The 19,654-nt window shown below is 55.9% G+C and overlaps 1 protein-coding gene across 1 annotated transcript in view; it reads right to left on the bottom strand.

Annotated features, from left to right (window-relative positions):
• Nucleotides 1-19,654, bottom strand: part of pnkp (polynucleotide kinase 3'-phosphatase) — a gene marked incomplete at its 3' end in the record, with an annotated part of 62,568 nt that continues 42,914 nt past the window's right edge. The window contains exons 4-9 of the mRNA XM_060823464.1: nucleotides 6,693-6,750; nucleotides 6,108-6,215; nucleotides 4,212-4,283; nucleotides 3,782-3,830; nucleotides 1,122-1,192; nucleotides 1-51 (exon numbers count right to left, since the gene is read on the bottom strand). Coding sequence (XP_060679447.1) covers nucleotides 1-51; nucleotides 1,122-1,192; nucleotides 3,782-3,830; nucleotides 4,212-4,283; nucleotides 6,108-6,215; nucleotides 6,693-6,750 — 409 coding nt within the window. The remainder of the gene's footprint in view (nucleotides 52-1,121; nucleotides 1,193-3,781; nucleotides 3,831-4,211; nucleotides 4,284-6,107; nucleotides 6,216-6,692; nucleotides 6,751-19,654) is intronic.

The following is a 19,654-nucleotide window of genomic DNA, read 5'->3' as shown; positions in this document are numbered from 1 at the left end:
CAGGAAGAACTCCTCAGGCGTGTAAAACGGGATTCCCGCATTCAGGGCAAACTGTTGGCAAACAGCGAGAGAGAGAGAGAGAAAACAAGACGTTACCGCACACAGACATCACAACACATGGACACAAATGCGGCACTCCCCTCAATCCAGGTTTTCCATATGTAATGAAACATAAGATACAGAAGTAAAACTTTCTTCAAAACAAAAATGCAGGGAGAGCTGCAGGAGCGAGAAATCATCAATACGTCCGCAGACGAACTGGAACCCGAGGGGTCCCGTACGCTGCCCAGTACCTGCGAGCCGATTGGTCGGTGACGAGTGACCAATTAGTGATGGCAAAGGCCTCTGGTCCTGCCGGGAACACGACGCAGAGAGATGAGATCAGATCTCCTGCAGCTCAGGAGCGGTCTCTCTGTTCTCTGCAGTGAAAGCAAAACCCAGTTTTAGCTCGCACTCAGCGGCGCCCCTTTCACAAGTGAGCCTTCCACCCCGTCCCTTATTGTTCAAGAAGCAGAACTGAAAGGAAATCAGTACAAATCCGATTCAAACTGCTTTCTCAGTGCTCCTCCACACAGCACCCAGTTTTCTGTTGCCTGTTTGTCTATTTGTTTTCATGAAAATGGCCGCACGCCGATGGCTCAGAACCATTCGTTTTTAGATGGAGCCTATTTCTTTTAAAAACAATAATTTGCGGTCTGCAGAGGTAGCTACCCCGCCCAGTTTTCAGGTAAACTGGGAAACCTTTCAAAGCTGTGAACTTCCCCAGGACCGAGGGAAGAGGTGAACTTTATCGGCAGTAGGCTGCACTCCTGATGAGTCGCTGGAAAATGCAACAAGATCAACTCACATTTCCTGAGCGACCAACAAACACTTGGACGTGCACTCATCAGGACACAATTGCAAGAAAGTCAAAACTCAGAAGGGATTTGCATGTGGAGGAGTGGGCGGGCTGGGTCAGCGGGCACCTGGTGGGGTGGGGAGGGGGAGGCCGGGGCAGGGTCTCGGCACACATGGGGAAGAGGTCGGATCTCTCGCAAGGTGATGGCGGAGGTGACTGGATTTCTAAACCATTGGGGCTGTGGGATGCGGGAAACTCTGAGGGAACGGCGTTCCGAAGTTACCAGCCGGTCGCTGCAGGAGAAATCCTTCTTCTTCCGACCGGGAGCCCAATTGGCAGGACGTCCGGCAGCGTCTGCAGACAGAAAAGCAGAGGAAGGAGAGTCAGTATTCAGAGGGAGGGTCCGCGCTGAGGGAGCGGGCACGGTCGGAGAGTCAGCGCTGAGGGAGCGGGCACAGTCGGAGGGTCAGTGCTGAGGGGGCGGGCACGGTCGGAGGGTCAGTGCTGAGGGAGCGGGCACGGTCGGAGAGTCAGCGCTGAGGGAGTGGGCACTGCTGGAGGGTCAGTGCTAAGGGAGTGCCGCACTGTTGGATGGTCAGTGCTGAGGGAGTGGGGCCTGTCGGAGGGTCAGCGCTGAGGGAGTGGGCACGGTCGGATGGTCAGCGCTGAGGGAGCGGGCACTGCTGGAGGGTCAGCGCTGAGGGAGGGGCACTGTCGGAGGGTCAGTGCTGAGGGAGTGCCGCACTGTCGGAGGGTCAGTGCTGAGGGAGCGGGCACGGTCGGAGAGTCAGCGCTGAGGGAGTGGGCACGGTCGGAGAGTCAGCGCTGAGGGAGTAGGCACTGCCAGGGGGTCAGCGCTGAGGGAGTACCGCACTGTCGGAGGGTCAGTGCTGAGGGAGCGGGCACGGTCGGAGGGTCAGTGCTGAGGGAGTGAGCACTATCGGACGGTCAGTGCTGAGGGAGTGAGCACTGTCGGAGGGTCAGTGTGAGGGAGTGGGCACGGTCGGAGGGTCAGTGCTGAGGGAGTGGGCACTGTCAGAGGGTCAGCGCTGAGGGAGTGGGCACTGTCGGAGGTCAGTGCTGAGGGAGTGGGCACGGTCGGAGGGTCAGTGTGAGGGAGTGGGCACTGTCAGAGGGTCAGCGCTGAGGGAGTGGGCACTGTCGGAGGGTCAGTGCTGAGGGGAGTGCCGCACTGTTGGACGGTCAGTGCTGAGGGAGTAGGCCCTGTCGGAGGGTCAGTGCTGAGGGAGTGGGCACTGTCGGAGGGTCAGTGCTGAGGGAGCGCCGCACTGTCGGAGGGTCAGTGCTGAGGGAGGAGTGGGCACTGTCGGAGGGTCAGTGCTGAGGGAGAGGGCACTGTCGGAGGGTCAGTGCTGAGGGAGTGGGCACTGTCGGAGGGTCAGTGCTGAGGGAGAGGGCACTGTCGGAGGGTCAGTGCTGAGAGAGAGGGCACTGTCGGAGGGTCAGTGCTGAGGGAGTGGGCACTGTCGGAGGGTCAGTGCTGAGAGAGAGGGCACTGTCGGAGGGTCAGTGCTGAGAGAGAGGGCACTGTCGGAGGGTCAGTGCTGAGGGAGTGGGCACTGTCGGAGGGTCAGTGCTGAGAGAGAGGGCACTGTCGGAGGGTCAGTGCTGAGAGAGAGGGCACTGTCGGAGGGTCAGTGCTGAGAGAGAGGGCACTGTCGGAGGGTCAGTGCTGAGAGAGTGGGCACTGTCGGAGGGTCAGTGCTGAGAGAGAGGGCACTGTCGGAGGGTCAGTGCTGAGAGAGAGGGCACTGTCGGAGGGTCAGTGCTGAGAGAGAGGGCACTGTCGGAGGGTCAGTGCTGAGAGAGAGGGCACTGTCGGAGGGTCAGTGCTGAGAGAGAGGGCGCTGTCGGAGGGTCAGTGCTGAGAGAGAGGGCACTGTCGGAGGGTCAGTGCTGAGAGAGAGGGCACTGTCGGAGGGTCAGTGCTGAGAGAGTGGGAGTTCTCAGAGCAAGTTTAATTCGGATCAACGTGAGGTGCTGCATTCTGGGAAAACACACACGGGCAGGACTTATCCCGGGCCCTGGGTAGGTGTTGGAGAACAGGGGGACCTAGGGGCTCAGGGACACCATCCTTTGAAGTTACTGTCACAGGGAGATGGGGAGGGGGTGAGGTGTTGGAGAACAGGGGGGACCCAGGGGCTCAGGGACACCATCCTTTGAAGTTTGTGTCACAGGGAGACGGGAGGGGGGTGAGGTGTTGGGGAACAGGGGGGACCTAGGGGCTCAGGGACACCATCCTTTGAAGTTTGTGTCACAGGGAGACCGGGAGGGGGTTAAGAAGGTGTTGAGCACACTTCCCTTCATCACTCTGATCCTTGGAGTCCAGGCAGTTGGGGACGTCCCGTTGGGGTTGTACAGGACATTGGTGAGGCTCCGTCTGGGAGACTGTGTCCCGTTCCAGTCTCCCTTGTTACAGGAAGGAGATGATTAAACCGGGAGAGGGTTCAGGAAGGATTTACCAGGATGGTGGAGGGTTTGAGCTACAGGGAGAGGCTGAACAGGCTGGGGCTGTTTTCCCTGGAGCGTCGGGGGCTGAGGGGTGACCTTATAGAGCTTTATAAAATCATGAGGGGGACATGGAGAGGGTAAATAGACCAGGTCTTTCCCCCCTGGGGTGGGGGAGCCCAGAACTAGAGGGGCGTCAGTTTAAGGGGAGAGGGGAAAGGGAGCTGAGGGGTAACTTTTCCCCCAGAGGGTGGTGCGTGTGTGGAATGAGCTGCCAGAGGATGTGGGGGAGGCTGGGACAATGACAGCATTGCAAAGGCATCAGGGTGGGGACAGGGATAGGAAGGGGTTAGAGGGAGATGGGCCGAGTGCAGTTTGGGTAATTGGGTCAGCATGGAGGGGTTGGGCCGAAGGGTGACTCTGTGGAGAGAGGGCCCACGTATCAAGTTGTTGCTCACTGTTTGAGGTCCTTACCTCCCACGTAGAGACAGGAAGCCAAGTCCACTTTCACTCCATTGTTACCCTGGGAGGGAGGGAGGGAGGGAGGGAGAGAGAGCACAGACAGTTAGATCCAGACCCAGGGTGCGACAGGGCTCCGAGGGGGCTATGAGGGACAGGCACAGTCAGTCTCGGAAACCCATGTCCCATCGGAAAATTCTCAACCTTTGGTGAAAGCTGCACAGAATTCCCGCTCCCCATTCCCAACATCCCCACACTCCGATAGTGGGGGAGGGGGATTCAGTGATGGTGACGCCATTGAACGTCAAGGGGGCGATGGTTAGATTCTCTCTCAATGGGAACCCCCAGGGTGGTGTTAGTGGGGCGGGGAGGGGGGATTCAGTGATGGTAACGCCATGATTTGGGGATCGAACACTCAAATTTCTCGGTATCGACACACAAGTACCTGTTCCCGGAGGTGATCCAACATTCCCAACATTGGCTTCCGAAAAAATCCCAATCCCGTCGACACATAAACCTGCAAAACAGAGGAATAGGGAGGGAAAGGACAGAGTGAGGTGTTACACAGGAGGGAACGTTGGTCTGTGTTTCCCAGGGAGCGGGGGGTACAAACAGGGAGGGAGTTACTAACACTGCACGAGGCACAGGGCAGAGACCCGCTGGAATACCATGGGCACTGAGGGTATTCAAGGCTGAGACAGAGAGAGGGAGGGAGGGGGTTTTAATCAGGAAGGGGGGAATGGAGGCTGGAGCATTGAGGGGATTGGTGCCTCCTTTATCTGCGCTGACCCTCCGACAGTGCCCACTCCCTCAGCACTGACCCTCCGACAGTGCCCACTCCTCAGCACTGACCCTCCGACAGTGCCCGCTCCCTCAGCACTGACCCTCCGACAGTGCCCACTTCCCTCAGCACTGACCCTCCGACAGTGCCCACTCCCTCAGCACTGACCCTCCGACAGTGCCCGCTCCCTCTGCACTGACCCTCCGACAGTGCCCACTCCCTCAGCACTGACCCTCCGACAGTGCCCACTCCCTCAGCACTGACCCTCCGACAGTGCCCACTCCCTCAGCGCTGACCCTCCGACAGCGCCCGCTCCCTCAGCACTGACCCTCCGACAGGGCCCACTCCCTCAGCACTGACCCTCCGACAGTGCCCACTCCCTCAGCACTGACCCTCCGACAGTGCCCACTCCCTCAGCACTGACCCTCCGACAGTGCCCACTCCCTCAGCACTGACCCTCTGATAGCGCCCACTCCCTCAGCACTGACCCTCCGACAGGGCCCACTCCCCCAGCACTGATCCTCCGACAGTGCGGCACTCCCTCAGCACTGACCCTCCAACCATGCGGCACTCCCTCAGCACTGACCCTCCGACAGTGCCCGCTCCCTCAGCACTGACCCTCCGACAGTGCGGCACTTCCCTCAGCACTGACCCTCCGACAGTGCCCACTCCCTCAGCACTGACCCTTCGACAGTGCGGCACTCCCTCAGCACTGACCCTTCGACAGTGCCCACTCCCTCAGCACTGACCCTCCGACAGGGCCCACTCCCTCAGCACTGACCCTCCGACAGTGCGGCACTCCCTCAGCACTGACCTCTGACAGTGCGGCACTCCCTCAGCACTGACCCTCCGACAGTGTGGCACTCCCTCAGCACTGACCTCCGACAGTGCGGCACTCCCTCAGCACTGACCCTCTGACAGTGCCCGCTCCCTCTGCACTGACCCTTCGACAGTGCCCACTCCCTCAGCACTGACCCTCCGACAGGGCCCACTCCCTCAGCACTAACCCTCCGACAGGGCCCACTCCTCAGCACTGACCCTCCGACAGTGCCCACTCCCTCAGCACTGACCCTCCGACAGTGCGGCACTCCCTCAGCACTGACCCTCTGACAGTGCGGCACTCCCTCAGCACTGACCCTCCGACAGTGCGGCACTCCCTCAGCACTGACCCTCCGACAGTGCCCACTCCCTCAGCACTGACCCTCCAACAGTGCCCCCTCCCTCAGCGCTGACCCTCCGACAGTGCGGCACTCCCTCAGCACTGACCCTCCGACAGTGCGGCACTCCCTCAGCACTGACCCTCCGACAGTGCCCTCTCCCTCAGCACTGACCCTCCGACAGTGCCAACTCCCTCAGCACTAACCCTCCGACAGGGCACACTCCCTCTGCACTGACCCTTCGACAGTGCCCACTCCCTCAGCACTGACCCTCCGACAGGGCCCACTCCCTCAGCACTGACCCTCCGACAGGGCCCACTCCCTCAGCACTGACCCTCCGACTGGGCCCACTCCCTCAGCACTGACCCACCGACAGTGCGGCACTCCCTCAGCGCTGACCTACCTGGACTGGGATGCCCAGTTTGTTGACTATCGCTTCGGCCTTTGCCTGGAAATCCTCAGCCCGGACCTTTCCCCGGCTAATCCCTCTCTGGTTGGTTAAGAACACGACCTGGGAGAAGGGAAGGGTCACAGGGTCAGGGGCCAGTTAAAGGGACAGGCAGCAATTCAGGGCCAGAGAGAGAGAGAGACCATCCTTCCGCTGACTGGGTCTGACAGGAATCTCCCAGTCAGGAGGCCTTCCTTAACCTGACATTCCCACCTTCTCTCTCTGTGTCTCTGTCTCCCACCCTCACACACACACACACACCTCCCGACATTCTCACACTCCCTCTCTCTCTCCGCCCTCGCTCCCTCAACCACACCGTCTCACAATCGTTCACTCTCTCCCTCCCCATGTTTTCACACTTTCTCTCTCTCTCTCTCTCTCTTCCTCCCTCACCCCTACGTTGTCACACGCTCCCTCGCACACTCTGCCCCACACAGTCAGACTCTCCCTCCCCCTGAGCCAACCCCCACACTCACGGCCCCCTCCCACTGTCTCAATGACAGGGAGACAGGATTCCCAGACCCTCTCCCTCCCACTCACCTTGTAACCCTCCGAGATTAGCTTTATCAACTTCCCCGGAATTTCCGGATACAGGATTCTAAAACAAGGAAACACTCAATATTATTCCAGAGGATGTTAATCCAGCTCCCTCACACTGTCCCTCAGTAACCCCTCTCCCCCCTCCCAGCGCCCTGTGTTACTGGCTGTATCTGTACTGATGTTAATCCAGCTCCCTCACACTGTCCCTCAGTAACCCTCTCCCCCCCAGCGCCCTGTGTTACTGACTGTATCTGTACTGATGTTAATCCAAATCCCTCACACTGTCACTCAGTAACCCCTCTCCCCACTCCCAGCGCCCTGTGTTACTGACGTTAATCCAGCTCCCTCACACTGTCACTCAGTAACCCCTCACCCCCTCACACTGTCACTCAGTAACCCCTCTCCCCCCCAGCGCCCTGTGTTACTGGCTGTATCTGTACTGATGTTAATCCAGATCCCTCACACTGTCACTCAGTAACCCCTCTCCCCCCCAGCGCCCTGTGTTTCTGACTGTATCTGTGCTGATGTTAATCCAGCTCCCTCACACTGTCACTCAGTAACCCCTCTCCTCCCCCAGCGCCCTGTGTTACTGACAGTATCTGTACTGATGTTAATCCAGCTCCCTCACAGTCTCACTCAGTAACCCCTCTGCCCCCAGCGCCCTGTGTTACTGACTGTATCTGTACTGATGTTAATCCAGCTCCCTCACACTGTCACTCAGTAACCCCTCTCCCCCCAGCGCCCTGTATTACTGACTGTATCTGTACTGATGTTAATCCAGCTCCCTCACACTGTCACTCAGTAACCCCTCTCCCCCCCAGCGCCCTGTATTACTGACTGTATCTGTGCTGATGTTAATCCAGCTCCCTCACACTGTCACTCAGTAACCCCTCTCCCCCCCCAGCGCACTGTATTACTGACTGTATCTGTACTGATGTTAATCCAGCTCCCTCACACTGTCACTCAGTAACCCCTCTCCCCCGCAGCGCCCTGTATTACTGACTGTATCTGTGCTGATGTTAATCCAGCTCCCTCACACTGTCACTCAGTAACCCCTCTCCTCCCCCAGCGCCCTGTGTTACTGACTGTATCTGTACTGATGTTAATCCAGCTCCCTCACACTGTCACTCAGTAACCCCTCTCCCCCCTCCCAGAGGCCTGTGTTACTGACTGTATCTGTACTGATATTAATCCAGCTCCCTCACACTGTCACTCAGTAACCCCTCTCCCCCCCAGCGCCCTGTGTTACTGACTGTATCTGTACTGATGTTAATCCAGCTCCCTCACACTCTCACTCAGTAACCCCTCTCCCCCCCAGCGCCCTGTGTTACTGACTGTATCTGTGCTGATGTTAATCCAGCTCCCTCACACTGTCACTCAGTAACCCCTCTCCCCACCAGCGCCCTGTGTTACTGACTGTATCCCTACTGATGTTAATCCAGCTCCCTCACACTGTCACTCAGTAACCCCTCTCCCTCCCAGCACCCTGTGTTACTGACTGTATCTGTGCTGATGTTAATCCAGCTCCCTCACACTGTCACTCAGTAACCCCTCTCCCCCCAGGTCCCTGTGTTACTGACTGTATCCCCACTGATGTTAATCCAGCTCCCTCACACTGTCACTCAGTAACCCCTCTCCCCCCAGCGCCCTGTGTTACTGACTGTATCTGTACTGATGTTAATCCAGCTCCCTCACACTGTCACTCAGTAACCCCTCTCCCCCCCAGCACCCTGTGTTACTGACTGTATCTGTACTGATGTTAATCCAGCTCCCTCACACTGTCCCTCAGTAACCCCTCTCCCCCCCAGCGCCCTGTGTTACTGACTGTATCTGTACTGATGTTAATCCAGCTCCTCACACTGTCACTCAGTAACCCCTCTCCCCCCCAGCGCCCTGTGTTACTGACTGTATCTGTGCTGATGTTAATCCAGCTCCCTCACACTGTCACTCACAAACCCCTCTCCCCCCCAGCGCCCTGTGTTACTGACTGTATCTGTACTGATGTTAATCCAGCTCCCTCACACCGTCACTCAGTAACCCCTCTCCCCCCAGAACCCTCACACTGTCACTCAGTAACCCCTCTCCCCCGCAGCACCCTGTGTTACTGACTGTATCTGTACTGATGTTAATCCAGCTCCCTCACACTGTCACTCAGTAACCCCTCTCCCCCCTCCCAGAGCCCTGTGTTACTGACTGTATCTGTACTGATGTTAATCCAGCTCCCTCACACTGTCACTCAGTAACCCCTCTCCCCCCTCCCAGCGCCCTGTGTTAATGACGTTAATCCAGCTCCCTCACACTGTCACTCAGTAACCCCTCAACCCCTCACACTGTTCCGCAGTAACCCCTCTCCCCCCGCAGCGCCCTGTGTTTCTGACTGTATCTGTAGTGATGTTAATCCAGCTCCCTCACACTGTCACTCAGTAACCCTTCTCCCCCCACCCAGCGCCCTGTGTTACTGACTGTATCTGTACTGATGTTAATCCAGCTCCCTCACACTGTCCCTCAGTAACCCCTCTCCCCCCAGAACCCTCACACTGTCACTCAGTAACCCCTCTCCCCCCCAGCACCCTGTGTTACTGACTGTATCTGTACTGATGTTAATCCAGCTCCCTCACACTGTCACTCAGTAACCCCTCTCCCCCCTCCCAGCGCCCTGTGTTAATGACGTTAATCCAGCTCCCTCACACTGTCACTCAGTAACCCCTCAACCCCTCACACTGTTCCGCAGTAACCCCTCTCCCCCCGCAGCGCCCTGTGTTTCTGACTGTATCTGTAGTGATGTTAATCCAGCTCCCTCACACTCTCACTCAGTAACCCCTCTCCCCCCCCCAGCACCCTGTGTTACTGACTGTATCTGTACTGATGTTAATCCAGCTCCCTTACACCGTCACTCAGTAACCCCTCTCCCCCCAGGGCCCTGTGTTACTGACTGTATCTGTACTGATGTTAATCCAGCTCCCTCACACCGTCACTCAGTAACCCCTCACCCCTCACACTGTCACTCAGTAACCCCTCTCCCCCCCAGCGCCCTGTGTTACTGGCTGTATCTGTACTGATGTTATCCAGCTCCCTCACACCGTCACTCAGTAACCCCTCACCCCTCACACTGTCACTCAGTAACCCCTCTCCCCCCCAGCGCCCTGTGTTTCTGACTGTATCTGTGCTGATGTTAATCCAGCTCCCTCACACTGTCACTCAGTAACCCCTCTCCTCCCCCAGCGCCCTGTGTTACTGACAGTATCTGTACTGATGTTAATCCAGCTCCCTCACACTGTCACTCAGTAACCTCTCTCCCCCCCCAGCGCCCTGTATTACTGACTGTATCTGTGCTGATGTTAATCCAGCTCCCTCACACTGTCACTCAGTAATCCCTCTCCCCACCCCAACGCCCTGTATTACTGACTGTATCTGTGCTGATGTTAATCCAGCTCCCTCACACTGTCACTCAGTAACCCCTCTCTCCCCCCCAGCGCCCTGTATTACTGACTGTATCTGTGCTGATGTTAATCCAGCTCCCTCACACTGTCACTCAGTAACCCCTCTCCCCCCAGCGCCCTGTGTTTCTGACTGCATCTGTACTGATGTTAATCCAGCTCCCTCACACTCTCACTCAGTAACCCCTCTCCCCCCGCAGCGCCCTGTATTACTGACTGTATCTGTGCTGATGTTAATCCAGCTCCCTCACACTGTCACTCAGTAACCCCTCTCCTCCCCAGCGCCCTGTGTTACTGGCTGTATCTGTACTGATGTTAATCCAGCTCCCTCACACTGTCACTCAGTAACCCCTCTCCCCCCTCCCAGAGGCCTGTGTTACTGACTGTATCTGTACTGATGTTAATCCAGCTCCCTCACACTGTCACTCAGTAACCCCTCTCCCCCCCAGCGCCCTGTGTTACTGACTGTATCTGTACTGATGTTAATCCAGCTCCCTCACACTGTCACTCAGTAACCCCTCTCCTCCCCCAGCGCCCTGTGTTACTGGCTGCATCTGTACTGATGTTAATCCAGCTCCCACACACTGTCACTCAGTAACCCCTCTCCTCCCCCAGTGCCCTGTGTTACTGACTGTATCTGTGCTGATGTTAATCCAGCTCCCTCACATTGTCACTCAGTAACCCCTCTCCCCACCAGCGCCCTGTGTTACTGACTGTATCCCCACTGATGTTAATCCAGCTCCCTCACACTGTCACTCAGTAACCCCTCTCCCCCACCAGCGCCCTGTGTTACTGACTGTATCTGTATTGATGTTAATCCAGCTCCCACACACTGTCACTCAGTAACCCCTCTCCCCCCCCAGCGCCCTGTGTTACTGACTGTATCTGTGCTGATGTTAATCCAGCTCCCTCACACTGTCACTCAGTAACCCCTCCCCCCCAGCACCCTGTGTTACTGACTGTATCTGTACTGATGTTAATCCAGCTCCCTCACACTGTCCCTCAGTAACCCCTCTCCCCCCCAGCGCCCTGTGTTACTGACTGTATCTGTACTTATGTTAATCCAGCTCCCTCACACTGTCACTCAGTAACCCCTCTCGCCCCAGCGCCCTGTGTTACTGACTGTATCTGTGCTGATGTTAATCCAGCTCCCTCACACTGTCACTCAGTAACCACTCTCCCCCCCAGCGCCCTGTGTTACTGACTGTATCTGTACTGATGTTAATCCAGCTCCCTCACACTGTCACTCAGTAACCCCTCTCCCCCCCCAGCGCCCTGTGTTACTGACTGTATCTGTACTGATGTTAATCCAGCTCCCACACACTGTCACTCAGTAACCCCTCTCCCCCCAGCGCCCTGTGTTACTGACTGTATCCCCACTGATGTTAATCCAGCTCCCTCACACACTCACTCAGTAACCCCTCTCCCCCCAGCGCCCTGTGTTACTGACTGTATCTGTACTCATGTTAATCCAGCTCCCTCACACTGTCACTCAGTAACCCCTCTCCCCGCCCAGCGCCCTGTATTACTGACTGTATCTGTACTGATGTTAATCCAGCTCCCTCACACTGTCACTCAGTAACCCCTCTCCTCCCCCAGCGCCCTGTGTTACTGGCTGTATCTGTACTGATGTTAATCCAGCTCCCTCACACTGTCACTCAGTAACCCTCTCCCCCCCAGCGCCCTGTGTTTCTGACTGTATCTGTACTGATGTTAATCCAGCTCCCTCACACTGTCACTCAGTAACCCCTCTCCTCCCCCAGCGCCCTGTGTTACTGACAGTATCTGTACTGATGTTAATCCAGCTCCCTCACACTCTCACTCAGTAACCCCTCTGCCCCCCAGCGCCCTGTGTTACTGACTGTATCTGTACTGATGTTAATCCAGCTCCCTCACACTGTCACTCAGTAACCCCTCTCCCCACCAAGCGCCCTTTTTTACTGACTGTATCTGTGCTGATGTTAATCCAGCTCCCTCACACTGTCACTCAGTAACCCCTCTCCTCCCCAGCGCCCTGTGTTACTGGCTGTATCTGTACTGATGTTAATCCAGCTCCCTCACACTCTCACTCAGCAACCCCTCTCCCCCCCAGCACCCTGTGTTACTGACTGTATCTGTGCTGATGTTAATCCAGCTCCCTCACACTGTCACTCAGTAACCCCTCTCCCCACCAGCGCCCTGTGTTACTGACTGTATCAGTACTGATGTTAATCCAGCTCCCTCACACTGTCACTCAGTAACCCCTCTCCCTCCCCAGCACCCTGTGTTACTGACTGTATCTGTGCTGATGTTAATCCAGCTCCCTCACACTGTCACTCAGTAACCCCTCTCCCCCCCCAGCGCCCTGTGTTACTGACTGTATCCCCACTGATGTTAATCCAGCTCCCTCACACTGTCACTCAGTAACCCCTCTCCCCCCCCAGCGCCCTGTGTTACTGACTGTATCTGTACTGATGTTAATCCAGCTCCCACACACTGTCACTCAGTAACCCCTCTCCCCCCCAGCGCCCTGTGTTACTGACTGTATCTGTGCTGATGTTAATCCAGCTCCCTCACACTGTCCCTCAGTAACCCTCTCCCCCCCAGCGCCCTGTGTTACTGACTGTATCTGTACTTATGTTAATCCAGCTCCCTCACACTGTCACTCAGTAACCCCTCACCCCCTCACACTGTCACTCAGTAACCCCTCTCCCCCCCCAGCGCCCTGTGTTTCTGACTGTATCTGTACTGATGTTAATCCAGCTCCCTCACAGTCTCACTCAGTAACCCCTCTGCCCCCAGCGCCCTGTGTTACTGACTGTATCTGGACTGATGTTAATCCAGCTCCCTCACACTGTCACTCAGTAACCCCTCTCCCCCCCAGCACCCTGTATTACTGACTGTATCTGTACTGATGTTAATCCAGCTCCCTCACACTGTCACTCAGTAACCTCTCTCCCCCCCAGCGCCCTGTATTACTGACTGTATCTGTGCTGATGTTAATCCAGCTCCCTCACACTGTCACTCAGTAATCCCTCTCCCCACCCCAACGCCCTGTATTACTGACTGTATCTGTGCTGATGTTAATCCAGCTCCCTCACACTGTCACTCAGTAACCCCTCTCCCCCCCAGCGCCCTGTGTTTCTGACTGCATCTGTACTGATGTTAATCCAGCTCCCTCACACTCTCACTCAGTAACCCCTCTCCCCCCGCAGCGCCCTGTATTACTGACTGTATCTGTGCTGATGTTAATCCAGCTCCCTCACACTGTCACTCAGTAACCCCTCTCCTCCCCCAGCGCCCTGTGTTACTGGCTGTATCTGTACTGATGTTAATCCAGCTCCCTCACACTGTCACTCAGTAACCCCTCTCCCCCCTCCCAGAGGCCTGTGTTACTGACTGTATCTGTACTGATGTTAATCCAGCTCCCTCACACTGTCACTCAGTAACCCCTCTCCCCCCCAGCGCCCTGTGTTACTGACTGTATCTGTACTGATGTTAATCCAGCTCCCTCACACTCTCACTCAGTAACCCCTCTCCCCCCCAGCGCCCTGTGTTACTGACTGTATCTGTGCTGATGTTAATCCAGCTCCCTCACACTGTCACTCAGTAACCCCTCTCCCCACCAGCGCCCTGTGTTACTGACTGTATCCCTACTGATGTTAATCCAGCTCCCTCACACTGTCACTCAGTAACCCCTCTCCCTCCCCAGCACCCTGTATTTCTGACTGTATCTGTACTGATGTTAATCCAGCTCCCTCACACTGTCACTCAGTAACCCCTCTCCCCCCCAAAGCCCTGTGTTACTGACTGTATCCCCACTGATGTTAATCCAGCTCCCTCACACTGTCCCTCAGTAACCCCTCTCCCCCGCAGCGCCCTGTGTTACTGACTGTATCTGTACTGATGTTAATCCAGCTCCCTCACACTCTCACTCAGTAACCCCTCTCCCCACCAGCGCCCTGTGTTACTGACTGTATCTGTGCTGATGTTAATCCAGCTCCCTCACACTGTCACTCACAAACCCCTCTCCCCCCCAGCGCCCTGTGTTACTGACTGTATCTGTACTGATGTTAATCCAGCTCCCTCACACTGTCACTCAGTAACCCCTCTCCCCCACCAGCGCCCTGTGTTACTGACTGTATCCCTACTGATGTTAATCCAGCTCCCTCACACTCTCACTCAGTAACCCCTCTCCCCCCCAGTACCCTGTGTTACTGACTGTATCTGTACTGATGTTAATCCAGCTCCCTCACACCGTCACTCAGTAACCCCTATCCCCCCCAGGGCCCTGTGTTACTGGCTGTATCTGTACTGATGTTAATCCAGCTCCCTCACACTGTCACTCAGTAACCCCTCTCCCCCGCCAGCGCCCTGTGTTACTGACTGTATCTGTACTGATGTTAATCCAGCTCCCTCACACTGTCACTCAGTAACCCCTCTCCCCCCCAGCGCCCTGTGTTTCTGACTGTATCTGTACTGATGTTAATCCAGCTCCCTCACACTGTCACTCAGTAACCCCGCTCCTCCCCCAGCGCCCTGTGTTACTGACAGTATCTGTACTGATGTTAATCCAGCTCCCTCACACTGTCACTCAGTAACCCCTCTCCCCCCTCCCAGAGCCCTGTGTTTCTGACTGTATCTGTACTGATGTTGTTCCAGCAACCTCACACTGTCACTCAGTAACCCCTCTCCCCCCCCCAGCACCCTGTGTTACTGACTGTATCTGTGCTGATGTTAATCCAGCTCCCTCACACTGTCACTCAGTAACCCCTCTCCCCCCCAGCGCCCTGTGTTTCTGACTGTATCTGTGCTGATGTTAATCCAGCTCCCTCACACTGTCACTCAGTAACCCCTCTCCCCCCAGCTCCCTCACACTGTCACTCAGTAACCCCTCTCCTCCCCAGCGCCCTGTGTTACTGGCTGTATCTGTACTGATGTTAATCCAGCTCCCTCACACTGTCACTCAGTAACCCCTCTCCCCCCCAGCGCCCTGTGTTTCTGACTGTATCTGTACTGATGTTAATCCAGCTCCCTCACACTGTCACTCAGTAACCCCTCTCCCCCCAGCGCCCTGTGTTACTGACAGTATCTGTACTGATGTTAATCCAGCTCCCTCACACTCTCACTCAGTAACCCCTCTGCCCCCCAGCGCCCTGTGTTACTGACTGTATCTGTACTGATGTTAATCCAGCTCCCTCACACTGTCACTCAGTAACCCCTCTCCCCACCAAGCGCCCTTTTTTACTGACTGTATCTGTGCTGATGTTAATCCAGCTCCCTCACACTGTCACTCAGTAACCCCTCTCCTCCCCCAGCGCCCTGTGTTACTGGCTGTATCTGTACTGATGTTAATCCAGCTCCCTCACACTCTCACTCAGCAACCCCTCTCCCCCCCAGCACCCTGTGTTACTGACTGTATCTGTGCTGATGTTAATCCAGCTCCCTCACACTGTCACTCAGTAACCCCTCTCCCCACCAGCGCCCTGTGTTACTGACTGTATCCCTACTGATGTTAATCCAGCTCCCTCACACTGTCACTCAGTAACCCCTCTCCCTCCCCAGCACCCTATGTTACTGACTGTATCTGTGCTGATGTTAATCCAGCTCCCTCACACTGTCACTCAGTAACCCCTCTCCCCCCAGCGCCCTGTGTTACTGACTGTATCCCACTGATGTTAATCCAGCTCCCTCACACTGTCACTCAGTAACCCCTCTCCCCCCCAGCGCCCTGTGTTACTGACTGTATCTGTACTGATGTTAATCCAGCTCCCACACACTGTCACTCAGTAACCCCTCTCCCCCCCCAGCGCCCTGTGTTACTGACTGTATCTGTGCTGATGTTAATCCAGCTCCCTCACACTGTCACTCAGTAACCCCTCTGCCCCCCAGCACCCTGTGTTACTGACTGTATCTGTACTGATGTTAATCCAGCTCCCTCACACTGTCCCTCAGTAACCCCTCTCCCCCCCAGCGCCCTGTGTTACTGACTGTATCTGTACTTATGTTAATCCAGCTCCCTCACACTGTCACTCAGTAACCCCTCTCGCCCCCAGCGCCCTGTGTTACTGACTGTATCTGTGCTGATGTTAATCCAGCTCCCTCACACTGTCACTCAGTAACCACTCTCCCCCCCAGCGCCCTGTGTTACTGACTGTATCTGTACTGATGTTAATCCAGCTCCCTCACACTGTCACTCAGTAACCCCTCTCCCCCCCAGCACCCTGTGTTACTGACTGTATCTGTACTGATGTTAATCCAGCTCCCTCACACTCTCACTCAGTAACCCCTCTCCCCCCAGCGCCCTGTGTTACTGACTGTATCTGTACTGATGTTAATCCAGCTCCCTCACACTGTCCCTCAGTAACCCCTCTCCCCCCCAGCACCCTGTGTTACTGACTGTATCTGTAGATGTTAATCCAGCTCCCTCACACTGTCCCTCAGTAACCCCTCTCCCCCCCAGCGCCCTGTGTTACTGACTGTATCTGTACTGATGTTAATCCAGCTCCCTCACACTGTCACTCAGTAAACCCTCTCCCCCCAGCGCCCTGTGTTACTGACTGTATCTGTGCTGATGTTAATCCAGCTCCCTCACACTGTCACTCAGTAACCCCTCACCCCCCAGCGCCCTGTGTTACTGACTGTATCTGTACTGATGTTAATCCAGCTCCCTCACACTGTCACTCAGTAACCCCTCTCCCCCGCAGCGCCCTGTGTTACTGACTGTATCTGTACTAATGTTAATCCAGCTCCCTCACACTGTCACTCATTAACCCCTCTCCGCCTCCAGCGCCCTGTGTTACTGACTGTATCTGTACTGATGTTAATCCAGCTCCCTCACACTGTCACTCAGTAACCCCTCTCCCCCGCAGCGCCCTGTGTTACTGACTGTATCTGTACTGATGTTAATCCAGCTCCCTCACACCGTCACTCAGTAACCCCTCACCCCCTCACACTGTCACTCAGTAACCCCTCTCCCCCCAGCGCCCTGTGTTACTGGCTGTATCTGTGCTGATGTGAATCCAGCTCCCTCACACTGTCACTCAGTAACCCCGCTCCTCCCCCAGCGCCCTGTGTTACTGACTGTATCTGTACTGATGTTAATCCAGCTCCCTCACACTGTCACTCAGTAACCCCTCTCCCCCCCAGCACCCTGTGTTACTGGCTGTATCTGTACTGATGTTAATCCAGCTCCCTCACACTGTCACTCAGTAACCTCTCCCCCCCCCAGCGCCCTGTATTACTGACTGTATCTGTACTGATGTTAATCCAGCTCCCTCACACTGTCACTCAGTAACCCCTCCCCCCCCCCAGCACCCTGTGTTACTGGCTGTATCTGTACTGATGTTAATCCAGCTCCCTCACACTGTCACTCAGTAACCCCTCTCCTCCCCCAGCGCCCTGTGTTACTGGCTGCATCTGTACTGATGTTAATCCAGCTCCCACACACTGTCACTCAGTAACCCCTCTCCTCCCCAGTGCCCTGTGTTACTGACTGTATCTGTGCTGATGTTAATCCAGCTCCCTCACATTGTCACTCAGTAACCCCTCTCCCCACCAGCGCCCTGTGTTACTGACTGTATCCCCACTGATGTTAATCCAGCTCCCTCACACTGTCACTCAGTAACCCCTCTCCCCCCCAGCGCCCTGTGTTACTGACTGTATCTGTACTGATGTTAATCCAGCTCCCACACACTGTCACTCAGTAACCCCTCTCCCCCCCAGCGCCCTGTGTTACTGACTGTATCTGTACTGATGTTAATCCAGCTCCCTCACACTGTCCCTCAGTAACCCCTCTCCCCCCCAGGGCCCTGTGTTACTGACTGTATCTGTGCTGATGTTAATCCAGCTCCCTCACACTGTCCCTCAGTAACCCCTCTCCCCCCCAGCGCCCTGTGTTACTGACTGTATCTGTACTTATGTTAATCCAGCTCCCTCACACTGTCACTCAGTAACCCCTCTCGCCCCCAGCGCCCTGTGTTACTGACTGTATCTGTGCTGATGTTAATCCAGCTCCCTCACACTGTCACTCAGTAACCACTCTCCCCCCCAGCGCCCTGTGTTACTGACTGTATCTGTACTGATGTTAATCCAGCTCCCTCACACTGTCACTCAGTAACCCCTCTCCCCCCCCAGCGCCCTGTGTTACTGACTGTATCTGTACTGATGTTAATCCAGCTCCCACACACTGTCACTCAGTAACCCCTCTCCCCCCAGCGCCCTGTGTTACTGACTGTATCCCCACTGATGTTAATCCAGCTCCCTCACACACTCACTCAGTAACCCCTCTCCCCCCCAGCGCCCTGTGTTACTGACTGTATCTGTACTCATGTTAATCCAGCTCCCTCACACTGTCACTCAGTAACCCCTCTCCCCGCCCAGCGCCCTGTATTACTGACTGTATCTGTACTGATGTTAATCCAGCTTCCTCACACTGTCACTCAGTAACCCCTCTCCTCCCCCAGCGCCCTGTGTTACTGGCTGTATCTGTACTGATGTTAATCCAGCTCCCTCACACTGTCACTCAGTAACCCCTCTCCCCCCAGCGCCCTGTGTTTCTGACTGTATCTGTACTGATGTTAATCCAGCTCCCTCACACTGTCACTCAGTAACCCCTCTCCTCCCCAGCGCCCTGTGTTACTGACAGTATCTGTACTGATGTTAATCCAGCTCCCTCACACTCTCACTCAGTAACCCCTCTGCCCCCCAGCGCCCTGTGTTACTGACTGTATCTGTACTGATGTTAATCCAGCTCCCTCACACTGTCACTCAGTAACCCCTCTCCCCACCAAGCGCCCTTTTTTACTGACTGTATCTGTGCTGATGTTAATCCAGCTCCCTCACACTGTCACTCAGTAACCCCTCTCCTCCCCCAGCGCCCTGTGTTACTGGCTGTATCTGTACTGATGTTAATCCAGCTCCCTCACACTCTCACTCAGCAACCCCTCTCCCCCCCAGCACCCTGTGTTACTGACTGTATCTGTGCTGATGTTAATCCAGCTCCCTCACACTGTCACTCAGCAACCCCTCTCCCCACCAGCGCCCTGTGTTACTGACTGTATCCCTACTGATGTTAATCCAGCTCCCTCACACTGTCACTCAGTAACCCCTCTCCCTCCCCAGCACCCTGTGTTACTGACTGTATCTGTGCTGATGTTAATCCAGCTCCCTCACACTGTCACTCAGTAACCCCTCTCCCCCCCCAGCGCCCTGTGTTACTAACTGTATCCCCACTGATGTTAATCCAGCTCCCTCACACTGTCACTCAGTAACCCCTCTCCCCCCCCAGCGCCCTGTGTTACTGACTGTATCTGTACTGATGTTAATCCAGCTCCCACACACTGTCACTCAGTAACCCCTCTCCCCCCCAGCGCCCTGTGTTACTGACTGTATCTGTGCTGATGTTAATCCAGCTCCCTCACACTGTCACTCAGTAACCCCTCTCCCCGCCAGCACCCTGTGTTACTGACTGTATCTGTACTGATGTTAATCCAGCTCCCTCACACTGTCCCTCAGTAACCCCTCTCCCCCCCAGCGCCCTGTGTT

The sequence above is a fragment of the Hemiscyllium ocellatum genome, unplaced genomic scaffold, assembly GCF_020745735.1.
Source record: "Hemiscyllium ocellatum isolate sHemOce1 unplaced genomic scaffold, sHemOce1.pat.X.cur. scaffold_783_pat_ctg1, whole genome shotgun sequence".
In the NCBI taxonomy this organism is placed as follows: Eukaryota; Metazoa; Chordata; class Chondrichthyes; order Orectolobiformes; family Hemiscylliidae; genus Hemiscyllium; species Hemiscyllium ocellatum.
This window is presented reverse-complemented; position numbering and strand designations above follow the sequence as displayed.